At 41.2% G+C, this 12,830-nt stretch overlaps 1 protein-coding gene across 5 annotated transcripts in view; it reads right to left on the reverse strand.

Moving 5' to 3' along the window:
* Positions 1–12,830, reverse strand: part of TENM3 (teneurin transmembrane protein 3) — a 323,385-nt gene that overhangs the window by 35,006 nt on the left and 275,549 nt on the right. For 3 of the 5 annotated variants that reach the window (XM_060086155.1, XM_060086153.1, XM_060086151.1), the window contains 3 exons: positions 7,724–7,956; positions 6,251–6,405; positions 4,587–5,461 (listed from right to left, as the gene is read on the reverse strand). In XM_060086155.1, the coding sequence (XP_059942138.1) occupies positions 4,587–5,461; positions 6,251–6,405; positions 7,724–7,956 (1,263 nt within the window). The remainder of the gene's footprint in view (positions 1–4,586; positions 5,462–6,250; positions 6,406–7,723; positions 7,957–12,830) is intronic. The other 2 variants (XM_060086154.1, XM_060086152.1) reach the window with 1 other exon arrangement.

The following is a 12,830-nucleotide window of genomic DNA, read 5'->3' on the forward strand; positions in this document are numbered from 1 at the left end:
GGTGACTAGGCTTCTCACAGGGTCCTCAGACAAGGGGACCCCAGAGCTGGATGGACATCCTTTCTACCGCCCAGCAAGTCAATGGAAGAGGAGGTCTGAGGCAATATGGCTTATTCAATTAGCAACAGATAATTATTCCGCTCGTGAAACATATTAGTCTAACTCAGGGATTTCAGAGCTGAGTTATAAACTACGTGACACCTGTCTGCCTATCACACTGTCTGTAGCATGTCTAAGAACCCTGGCCACTTCTCTAACAAATCACAGTAGGGACACAAAAATCACAAGTAACAGGAGAGAAATTGCTGCGCCAAAGACGGTATCTCTAGTGTCTGAAATCAAGGTTTCTTGTGCTTTGCAAACTACCGGTGAACCCTAAAAAGTCACCCTATTTTATTGGTGACTGATGAGAATCTCCAGTTGAGAGTCGGGTTTCCTTTTCCTAGAGCCATTCTTCCTGATACCAGGGCAACAGTATACTTTAACTGTATTTGCATGGGAAATGTTTTCTGTCTTTAACTCTTTGATCCCAACATTTCAGAAGAAAGTGCTACCAGTATGAAGTTTTAATTTTCGTTAATTATTGTAACAACAAGGTCAACTGAGGAAGTCCTTACTTTATAAAGCAAAAGCGAGTAAATGTGTAATAGTAGGTAAATATATTTCAAAAAATCAACAACAGAAATGAGAAGCGTTAATATTTTCAGCATTAACTCTTGGTACGGAAAGGTCTGAACTGTTTCAGAAGGCAGATATTTACATGATACTCTTCCAACGGAGGCAGCGTTAGGTTTGATCAGATTCTTCTCTATAAACAACCGTTCACCTGGCCACATACTTGGTTTACTCCTCTCTGTTCCTTCATTCAACAAATAGCTATTGGGGGCGCTCTACAGGCACCGCAAGCTTCCAGGAGCCGTGGGAGCCACAGACATAATGGCACAGCTTGCATTTTAGAAGATACTTTCACATTTCATTCTGTACATTCTGTGACATACATGTCACAATACTGTGACATGCTGATGGTAAATGAAAGTTTGCACGAAGAAAAGAAGAAGTGAAATTAAAACATGTAAGGTAAACAATTTCAGCTAATTCTCTTTTAAAATTTCTTTGGTAGAAACTGCAGTGACTGCACTTTTTATTGGTAGGCAATTTATTGATCCCAGGTCTTCTTCCATCTGTTTCTATCCTATAAAGCTTTAATCTCAAGGCTTTTTAGACACTAGGCTAGCTAGAAAGCTGGACACATACAAATGGGAATTTGGGCTGAAAAGCTTAATCTTTCTTTGCAAGGTATTTGTACATAAAGATAGATACAGCATGTATCAGATCTAGGAACTAGTGTCACAAAAGTCATAGAAAACAGGTGTTTTTCAACTGTGAAGTGTGTTTTTCCCCCATAATCTCCTTGTGGTTTTCGTAAAACTCTGACCATTGTCAAACCTCTCACATCCCTTCTTTACGAAAGTACCAAGTACCCTTAAAAGGTCTAAATTAGACATGTAGTACGATAAGAACGTGAGGGGAAATATTACAGACATGTACTAGGGTTCTGGGCGTCTGCCAGCTCACTAGTAATGACAAACACCAAGGAAGCCTGGCAGGGGTTCAGAATCCCCTCTGGCTCTTCTAGAACCTTCACATCCAGTCTCATATCTGAGTCAGCACAGAATAAGCAGAAACTGTTGTTGTCAAGGCTCTGACGAGTAGAGGTGGGGGGTTGAGTGTATCCATCAACGATCTCAGACTTACACAGACAGAAAGGGGCCACTCTATCAGAATCCGGAGGACGCTTCCGGAGGGGCTGCCTGATGATGACACTCCTTTTCCTTCTTTTACGCACTTACTTTTGAACGTGTTTTAAAGTTTCTCACCCTTAGAAAGGGTGGACCCTTGCTCATTCACAGCTAAATTATAAGAACGTACAGAAAGAAAAAAATGATCATTTGTCATTCTGATATGATGATTCTGAATTACTTAGGTTAAATGCTCTATTTTTTTTTCTGTCTTGTATGGTAATACACTATTTTGCCAAGTGCATAAACGTTTCTTGGAAATTTTTAAGTCATGTCTTTGCTGCAGACATCTAAAGGAAAATTAACTAAAACACTGTTTTTTGAAAGCAATATTTCTGTTTCTTTTATTAGAAAAGCTGTTTCTCAAGTACTGTAAACTACTATATTCTTAAGTTATAGCAAACACATGTTTATATGCGTGTGTGTGTATATAATTATGAGGTTTATATTTGGTGGAATACCTCAATAATGCTTTTTGGAATAGTTGCCTTTATTGTAATTTATCTAGATGTAAGACTTAACAGATATACTTTAAATATGATGTGTGGGCTTCCCTGGTGGCACAGTGGTTGAGAGTCCGCCTGCCGATGCGGGGGATGTGGATTCGTGCCCCGGTCCGGGAGGATCCCACATGCCGCGGAGCGGCTGGGCCTGTGAGCCATGGCCGCTGGGCCTGCGCGTCTGGAGCCTGCGCTCCGCAGCGGGAGAGCCCATGGCAGTGAGAGGCCCGTGTACTGCAAAAAAAAAAAAAAAAAAAAAAAAAAAAAAGATGTGTAATGGGTCTGTATTAGCACAAATATCATTGTGATTTATTTTAATTAATTAAAAACTTTCATTCTTGCAAACAGTGCTTGCCCATTATATTCACAAGACAGGTTTGCCAACTCAACCTCTACTTTAGCAGTCATGTTGATTCTCCACTAAGTCTGAAATTCTTGGAGAGCATTTAGTACTAGAGAAATGTGTCTTCTTTGTGTACCGTAATATTAAAAAAGTAAAAGTCCCAAATTTGTTTATACTATCCCACATCAACTCCACCAATGGAGTATATCCATTTCTCACTGTAGGTCATTAGTGAAGCTGTATATGTGTTGCAGAAGTTCATGCGTCAGTAGTGACCCACATGATGAACTTCTGTGCATTGTCAATTCCCGGGAACGAATAAGAACACATTCAAAAATGGCTCACAGAGCAGAGCTTGAGTCCTAGACTGTACTAAAACCTTATTTCTCTATTTTCGCCCCTGCTTTTAAACCGAAACCCTACCAATGCCACTATCATTTCCTGAGGATCTTATCATCAGAGCAGCCCTCCCGCCCAGTCCCATCTGATGGGAGCACTTCTACTGAACTCTTTTTTCGCCTCTCTGGCAACAGAGCCTGCTATCACTTTGAAAGGAAGTGCTTGCCATTAACTTCCAATTTATTCCTTTCCTATTGTGATCCTAAAATGAGCAAAAGGAACGCTAAGAACAGAATTTTAATGTAATTCAATTGCACAGGTTTGTTCCACTGACAAAATCATGCTGCTGGGTAACATTCATTTTATTAAAAGGGAATCTGTCAAAAAAAAGAAAAGCAATCCAAGCTACAGGAGAACTAAGCCTAATGTGTAAGTTCTATTCCAGAAAAGTTGTATGGAAAATACTTGTATATTGGATCATTTTTTTCTACTGACTTTTATCATAATTTTGGAGCTGTGTTCCTACAGAAAGTACATTTGCTTCAGCATTTCATCGAAAAAGTCACACTAAGGACCTCAATATTCATTTCCAGGAGTATTTTGCATTTGTCAGCGTGCCGTCTCTGCACATCTAATTTCCCCTTATGATTCGTGCAATGTTAGTGGAATGAACAAGTAATGGAAAGTGATTTTACACAGTCACAAAATGTGAGTGTTCAAAGAGCAGGTTGCCTGGGCCACTCCTCCACAAATTTAGTATAATACCCCAGCTGGACACTCCTTCTACTTTTTCATATGCTTTCAGAGTGACCAGCTGTTTCTGATTTGCATTTAGTGGTAAGGTTCTTATAAGTGGAGTTTAGATGCTCCAATAACTGATTATAAAAAGTTAAGCCCTTCTATTTGTGGAGCTGATGGGATCAGCCAAGTTCATTGTAAATGTTTTTAAAGCTTCCCTTCAGTGACAGCTCCCAAAACAGTCAGCTTTAGCACATGGGCAAATATAAACCCCAAAAGTTTTTGCCTAAAGCCAAGGCTGCAGTATGTTTCCCCAAAAGTTTGCTGCTAATATATTAGGTCTGTATGAAGTAAGATATTAAATTAATCTTTAAGCAGAGGTAGATTGACCTCGATGGTAATGAAACTTAAGCTTCAGGGCTCCCCACTTGCCTGGGTCCCCTTCCAAGGCCCTGAGTCTAATTTTGTCTTTTTTTTTTTTTTTCAGAAAAAGGGATCCCCAAATTACAGAAGTTCCAGGCCCCCCAAAAACCTGAATCCCACTTGCCCTTAAGATTGTACTATTATTATTCATACTACTGTACATAAAATAGATAAACAACAAGGACCTACTGTATAGCACAGGGAACTATATTCGATATCTTGTAATAACTTATAATGGAAAAGAACCTGAAAAAGAAATATATACATATATATGTAGAACTGAATTATTTTGCTGTACACCTGAAACTAACACAACATTGTAAACCAACTATACTTCAATAAAAACGAACAAATAAACAGGAAAAGGATTATACTGTTATTATTTTAGATTACATTATTATATCACAGTATTTTATAATCAGAATAGAATTTTGATTTACTTACTCAAAAAATGTTGTCCATCCAGTTTCATCGCTTTTAGTGGCTAAAAGGCCGCTGTTGCCATGGTAAGTAAACAAAACTAATTCCAGTCCTTGAGCGGTCATGCTTTTCAGACATCCATTTGTTCCTATGGTCAGCCATATCACTTGGTTATCAGGAGACACCACTCGAACTGGCATCCGATTTGGGTCCCGTCTAATCCTAAGGGTATTGCCGTTACTGTCGGTCACAGCAGTAATATCATTGTCATTGCTGTAGCTAAAATTGTACAGATAATCGCCAGTGACTAAACTCACAGTATACTGGTGAGTGCCATTGACGTCAAAGATATAGAGTTCTTGGTCAGCTGGAGAGGCGACTTCATAGAAGTTCATAGAGTTAAGTAAAGGCTTGTTCTTTGACACAGCCCGGATCCGAATGTTTCCTAGGTCTGCAATGTACAGGGTGCCATCCGGGGAGGCGGCAAGGGAGGAGGGAGCGCTCAGTTTGGCGTCTTTGGCGTAGCCATCTCCGCTCTGGTAGCAGTCACAATTGGCATCATTTTTGCAGTCACACTCTGACGGTATCCCAGCAACCAGGGAGATCTCCCCATCTGTGGTGACTTGCCTTATCCGGTTAATTTTCTTTTCGTCGGTTTCAGTGATGTACAGGACCCCGCTGTAGGACACAGCGATGGCAGTAGCCGACTCCAGGGTCGTCTGAACTGCATGCTTGCCCACAGAATATTCCACTCCTGGCACCTGGCAATGCATGGGCCGCCCGGCAGCAATGCGCACTTGACGATTTTCAGTGATCTGTAAAACTACGTTATTATCCAGGACATAAATGGAGTTATCCATAGGGTTAATGGCTAGGTCAGTGGGCCATTCCAGACGTACCTTCGTAAAAAAGAAATGGTCTGGTTACTCAGTTACTGAGCTGTTGTTAATTTGCCGGAAGAGTAAATTAGAAATTTACTGGGAAAATCTGGGGAAATTACTGTTGATTTGGTAAACTGTTTAAAAATTGTTTTTAAAATAGATACAGTGAAATAAACTTAAAAAGTTTTGAGTGGAGACAAATGTAGGAAATAAAATTTTATTTAAAAATGCAGCTCATTGAAAGATTTGCAAGTTCTGGCCAAATAGCAAATGAATCATAAGTAGTGAGTTAACACATATCAATGAGATGTGAACATACTTGTTCCTTTTAGCAGTAACAATCACCCAGTGCGGGGCTTTCTAGGTTATGAATACATTAGTGTTCCCTTGTGTTTTCAATCAGGCCAATAGTAAAGTTTCTAATTCTAAATATAAGTCCCTGAGGACTAATCCTAGTGGGTTCTCTCTACTACTTAAGGACCTCACGCAATCAAAAGATTAGAGATTTAAGCTGTTTTGTTCTTTTTGGAATATCTGCATGCTGTCACTTTACTGGTACTTTATCACAAATGATTAGCACTTCTTAGTGATAACTGTTCTGTATCTCACTGAATTCTTCAAATGCAGAACTGGAGAAGAAAATAACTTTTTATTAGCTCCTGAGACACATTTTAATGGAACAGCTTTACCACAACGACTGATGCCCACGACACGCGCAGTTTAATACAGTGTCATCATAGTGTACTGACACAGTAAATCAAGTCACTTAGAAGAAAAACAGACAATTGGGTGTAATGTTTTCACTACCTGGCTGATGTGCATGCTCGTGTCACAAGTTAAAGGCCTGGCTGAAGTCAGATCGTTAGAGCCTAGGAGAGTTGATATGATTCCATTCTGATCAACTTTTCTGATCATGGTTCCATCAACAAAGTAGATTAATCCATTTTTATCGATCGCCATTCCTGTATTCAAGAGAAGTAACAGTTATTCATCTTTCAAAAATGATTAATTTTAATTAAATGCTCAGGCCCATCACGAAACTCAACATTTAACCCCAGTGATAACATGGGCGGTAGGCAGCAAGTTAAGACTGCAGATTGCAAACACATTAGGAAAAACCCAACATAGGCATTCATGTTACGTATAAGTGTAAAATGTAATAAAGAACCGAAATTTGTAAGAATCTGTCCTTTGTGTGTGAATCATATAGGTAGTACCTGTGTTTTAAATATAAACACTGTACAGCGTTGTCATCTATAAATTATAGAAACAGGTCATATTCTGTTACACTGAACTTTATATTCTAACAAAAACAGATCTAAGCCAAGGTTAGTGTTTTATTGACCTTGTTACAATGAAATTTGCTAGTATGAATAACTCAGCACAACAAATACTTTTTTTCCAGTCCTTGTTCACATAATAGTATCTAGCTATAATGAAAAAAAAAAAAACCCCAAAAAACACAAAGCCTCAAACCAAAAACAACTGTAATGAATAGCATAAAACATGAGGAAGGAGTCAGTCCTGCTGGTTTAAAAGCTAGAAGCCTTCATCACATAGAATTTTAGCCCTTGTTACCTACAGAAATTCCTCACAGCAAGCATTTTTTCCCATGGCATAGAAACAAAGGTTTAATAGCTCCAAACTGGGTGAGAGCTAATAGGGTTGCTTAGTGATGGTTTTTTTTTTTTTTTTTTTGCAGTACGCAGGCCTCTCACTGCTGTGGCCTCTCCCGTTGCGGAGCACAGGCTCCGGACGCGCAGGCTCAGCGGCCATGGCTCACGGGCCCAGCCGCTCTGTGGCATGTGGGATCCTCCCGGACCGGGGCACGAACCCATGTCCCCTGCATCGGCAGGCGGACTCCCAACCACTGCACCACCAGGGAAGCCCAGTGATGGCTTTTAAGGAGGCTCGGGACTCATTCATGACAAAGAAATTCCAGGACAACGGAAAAAAAAAAAAGAATTCAGATACTTCCTTGAAGTTGAACAGGATGCGACCTGAATGATATCGGGTAGTTGCTTGATTCTTTCAAAAGTTGAAAAAACATGGTACGATAAAAAATGCCAAGAACCTAATATTTACTGTAAAATCAACTTTGGATTGTAGCATTTTCACGCTAAATAGCTTTTAAAAACACTAGATGTGAAACAGCTTTCCAGAACACAGTTGAGGGTAAAATATTAGACTCAGCAATTAGAAACACAATCAGGCACTAACTGGATTTTCCACATTTTTTTTTAAATAAAAAGAAATCCTCAAATTGATAAATGCCAGTACCTTTGGGACTCATGAGTGTGGCTTCCACAGCCTTCCCTCCATCCCCACATCTGGCTTCATCAAAAGGAAGGCACTGTTCTCCTGTCCCTGCAACCACTGCAGCATTTTTAGTCAAGTCTTTTGCACCCGTGAGTGACTTGGGACGATAAATCCTGCGAGTGTTAGTGTCAGAAACATACAAATCCCCTGAGACTGGATCAGTTGCAAGGTAGTATCTATGAGCTGGGCTGCTGCTGTAAAGAAAGATGATACATAAACATCACGAAGAAAGTTACTCCTAAAACACAGTAATTGAAAGCAAAAGAAAACAGTTGATGAGAAACTAATTATAAACAGAGACTCCCCCCTCCCCGGATCAATGGCTGGAAGAATTGGTGACAACCTCTAATGTGACTGTTTTCCTTCCTTGTCTGTTGCTGAGGATTTAACAATTTATGAAACGGCCATCTTAAAAATAATCACCTTTACAAGGCAACATGCTTCCAGCCTGAAACAAAGAAGCAAGTTCTCGGAATCTTTTTGGTTCAATGCAAAGCCATGAACATACAGCCTTTGAGTGATAGGCTTCAAGTATATTCCAGGGGACAGGTGTCTCTACCAAACTTGCCAGTGAAGTATAACATACGAGTGATTTTACTTGCACCTCACGGTAGGGCGATCTCCTGTCTCTCTTGCAATCAAACCCAAACCACCTGGCTGCAAAAAATTCCTTTTTTGAAAGAAAAAAAAAGTAGTGCTGTGTCTGTCTGGGTTGCTCTACTGGAATCCAGAAAGGTAACCTGACGCAGTGACAATGTCTGTCCTGAGCTGTGCGGTTAAATACTAAAATGAGGCCATTGAAGAGGAGGAGGCAGGCGTAGTGGCCTAACGCACTGAGGCCCAGTGCTAGGTTCATCACTTCCATTTTTAAAATTTGCAAATTAAGCTGCTCTAAAGCCTGTCTATGAATTTGGTGACATACAGATATTTGTTCACAATACAGAGTACCTCAATTTTATAAATCTAAATTAGTGCAAATGTAAAGTATGTCATGTCCCATTACCTGTAAAAACGGTTAAGACCAACGTTAGCAAGGAATGGACAAATTATGACATAGAGTTGAAATTGCAAGGCAATCCCCTTACATACACTTAACACCACATTCTTGGAATTAATGTAATTTTGTACTGTGTGCAAATATTGCCTTCTGAAAAAAAAATTCTAAAAAGAGTTTAAATGATTTGGTACCTTGACAAAGATGTCAACAGGTAGGAATCTCCGAGATTCCACAAGTCTTTTGAAGACAAAATTGGTTTTACTGATTTATTCTCATTCTCTTTCTCTCTCCACACACACACACTTACATGCTTGTTTCCATTTACTTTATATGTAGATATTTAAAATATGTAGTATAAATCTAACTAAATGAAAATATTTACCCTGAATAATGGTTTAGTAGTTTTCTCATTACTAGTTAGGGTCTAATGAAGCAGTTCTCACTACTTCATGCTCTTCTTTTTTTTTTTTTTGCGATACGCGGGCCTCTCACTGCTGTGGCCTCTCCCACTGCGGAGCACAGGCTCCGGACGCGCAGGCTCAGCGGCCATGGCTCACGGGCCCAGCCGCTCCGCGGCATGTGGGATCTTCCCGGACCCGGGCACAAACCTGTGTCCCCTGCATCGGCAGGTGGACTCTCAACCACTGCGCCACCAGGGAAACCCAATGCTCTTTTTTTTAAGTGGTGAATACATGTACTTGACTGCTCCTGTAAGATTCTGTTGTTAAAGGTTCTAGTGTTCACTGGTGTTTCTCACATTGGTAGAGGGGACAGCTGACCACACATGGGGTCTGTAGAGACTTCTGGGGCTCTAGAAAGCTCTGTGGCGGTGATGTTGGTAGACAGAGAAACACCCAGACCCACAAAGGCTTGAACGCCTTCAGATTCTCCTTTCCAACCTTTAATATCTTTTGGTGACAAGAAACAGGTTAGAGCAAGAGGTCTTGAGTGTGTAAATATGAGGGAAAGGGGAAAAGGGTGAAAAGTGATATGAAGAACTCATACAGAGACGCAAGCCGTTTGACATAGAAGCCCTTCAGAACTACTGGGTTAGACCTGATGATCAACTTGCCATGCTCAGTGTTACTGTGTCGTGTTTATAAGTTGATGCCTGAGATTTAATTTTATTTAATTTTTATTTTTAAATTAAAAAAATTACTTATTTATTTATTTTTGGCCACATCGGGTCTGAGTTGCAGAATTGTTCATAGCAGCCTGTGGGCTCTTTGTTGAGGTGCGGCGGGCTTAGCTGCCCCACGGCATGTGAGATTTTAGTTCCCCGAACAGGGATGGAACCCATGACCCCTGCACTGGGAGCGCCGAGTTGTAACCACTGGACCACCAGGGAAGTCCCGATGCCTGAAGCTTTAAATGCAACGAGACATACCGTGTGCCTTAGTGTGGTAGCTTATTACTTTGTAATGAAGTGAAAAGTTACATATCAGTATAACATTCAGAGCAATTTTATAGAGGCTTTTCCCCCCTGTAATCAGTCTGATATTGGCAGAGCTGATCTTCCAGGTATGTATATATAGCTGGCGACAGAGCTGCAGCCCAATCAAGCTGGGTCTATTTTGGAAGATGTGACATTGGAGAGATTGTTTAGTCTTTCCTATCTCCCTGATTACATACTAATTATTGTACAGTTGGTTGTAAATATACATACACACATTTTATTTTCTTGCCAGTTGCATATCTATGAGCGTGACCTTTGGCCCAGATTGCCTAGGTCGGAACATTAGCTCCATCACTAACTGTGTGGCCTTGAGCAAGATGGCTAACTTATCTTTGCCTCAGATTCCTTATCCGTAAAGGTGATAATAATGCAGATGTCATAGGATGCTGAGAGGATTACATGAACTAGTACAAGTACAATCCTTAGAACAGGGCATGCCACACAGTATGTACTCAGTCAGCATTAGCTGGGCTTCCCTGGCGGCGCAGTGGTTAAGAATCCGCCTGGCAACGCAGGGGACACGGGTTCGAGCTCTGGTCCGGGAAGATCCCACATGCCGCGGAGCAACTAAGCCTGTGCGCCACAACTACTGAGCCCGTGAACCACAACTACTGAGCCTGCGCTCTAGAGCCCGCAAGCCACAACTACTGAGCCCACGTGCCACAACTACTGAAGCCTGTGTGCCTAGAGTCCGTGCTCCGCAACAAGAGAAGCCACCGCAATGAGAAGCGCGTGCACTGCAACGAAGAGTAGCCCCTGCTTGCCACAACTTCAGCAAGCCCACGCACTGCAACAAAGACCCAACACAGCCAAAAATAAATAAATATAATAAATTTATAAATAATAAATTTAAAAAATTTAAAAATGCTTAAAAAAAAATAAGCGTTAGCTATTCTTAATATCGGCTTGTATCCTGTCTCCTCTTACATTGCTACGGCTTTTTGCCTTGCAACTCTAGCCAGTGTAGAAGTGTAATAATTACTGTTAACTAAACGATAACTTGACTTTTGAAAATGTAAACAAGGAAAAAAATTCTCTAAATTTGGAGAAGTTCAAATTTGTTTCCTTAGTCCTGCTGTTATAACATCGAAGCTATTAAAACGACGCAGATCCTTCTTAAAACATCCAGTTTGAATTGTTTCTAGAGCAATGATGATAAAGGTAAATGAAGAATGCATACTTTTTCATGACGTCCCTCATTTTGAGAAAAAACAACAGATTTCTGAGATGGCTGCTTGAGTAGCAGTGGCTCTCTCTTTAGCTATAGGGCATGAGTTTTCTTGGTCGAAAAATAATGGACATTCGAGTCATAAGCTTTGCCTTTATTGGCATAACTTTTATTCCAGTGGGACAGTAATAAGAGAAGGTCCAAAGTGGTGCTTTATATTTGCTATTTCCTGTCCTGAAGCACTCCTTCCTTAAAGACACAGAAATTTCTAAATCAAGCACTATATGCCAGTGGCTTGGAAGATGTCCACCAAGTGAAGGCTCTAATTTTGCAGAGAACTCTATTGTCCAAAAGAACAAATGTGGAGGAGCACGTGGCCCTGGAGAAGAGAATTTGCTTCTGGAAATACTCCCCACAGAATAGCAGGAAACTAGAGCTACATCCATTCCCGGCAGGGCAGCTTGCTATGGCAATCTAGAGCTGCTCCTTGGGTCCCAGCCTTCCCTAAATGAAAGAAGGGATCTGTACTGAAACACTAAAAGAAAAGACAAGTGAGTTTGGAAACTTTCAGTTGACAGGCTGGTGGCAAGAAGCTCTGAGCCACGTGTGCGACGCGTCTGGGATTCAAGGACACCTGATTTAAGCACAGAGTTTTCTGATAGCGGTGCTGGTTCTTGTCCTTCTGATTTCCTGAAAAGCCAAAGCCCTGGAGAGGCTGGTACAAGTGGGTGATGAGCTTTTAGATCAGTAATACATCTGTGAACATGGGAGGCTATGATGACTGCAAACGGTCAGCCGCTGGCAGCTGGGGTGCAGGAAACGGGGGGGAAGTCTCTATTCAGCAGAAGAAGTACAATAGCCTTCTTGTGTGACTGACTGGGAGTTTCATTTCAGAAAGGTTTATGATAACATTGAGATTGTGACTAATAGCAGCAAAATCAAAGAAGCTGAGATCAAGTGAAGAACCTTTACTATACTGTGCCTTGATTCTTAACTCACCCTGAACTGCCTAGATCATCACAACTACCAGGCCGTTTTCTCTACATCTTCCTCAGTTAGATACAGACCCAGTGGTAAATGCAGACTAGACTTGCTCATTTATTTTGTCATAATTCAACCTTCTTAGACTTGAGAAATATTTGCAAAGGACAAGCTATAGAATAGATATCATTAGCACTTTTTTTTTTTTTTCTTTTTGCGGTATGCGGGCCTCTCACTGTTGTGGCCTCTCCCGTTGCGGAGCACAGGCTCTGGATGTGCAGGCCCAGCGGCCATGGCTCACGGGCCCAGCCGCTCCGCGGCATATGGGATCCTCCCAGACCGGGGCACGAACCCGTATCCCCTGCATCGGCAGGCGGACTCTCAACCACTGCGCCACCAGGGAGGCCCATCATTAGCACTTTTAATCTTTTTAGCTGGACACTGTACCACAGCCCTTGGAACACAG

This window comes from Mesoplodon densirostris, chromosome 20, assembly GCF_025265405.1.
Source record: "Mesoplodon densirostris isolate mMesDen1 chromosome 20, mMesDen1 primary haplotype, whole genome shotgun sequence".
Classification (NCBI taxonomy): Eukaryota; Metazoa; Chordata; class Mammalia; order Artiodactyla; family Ziphiidae; genus Mesoplodon; species Mesoplodon densirostris.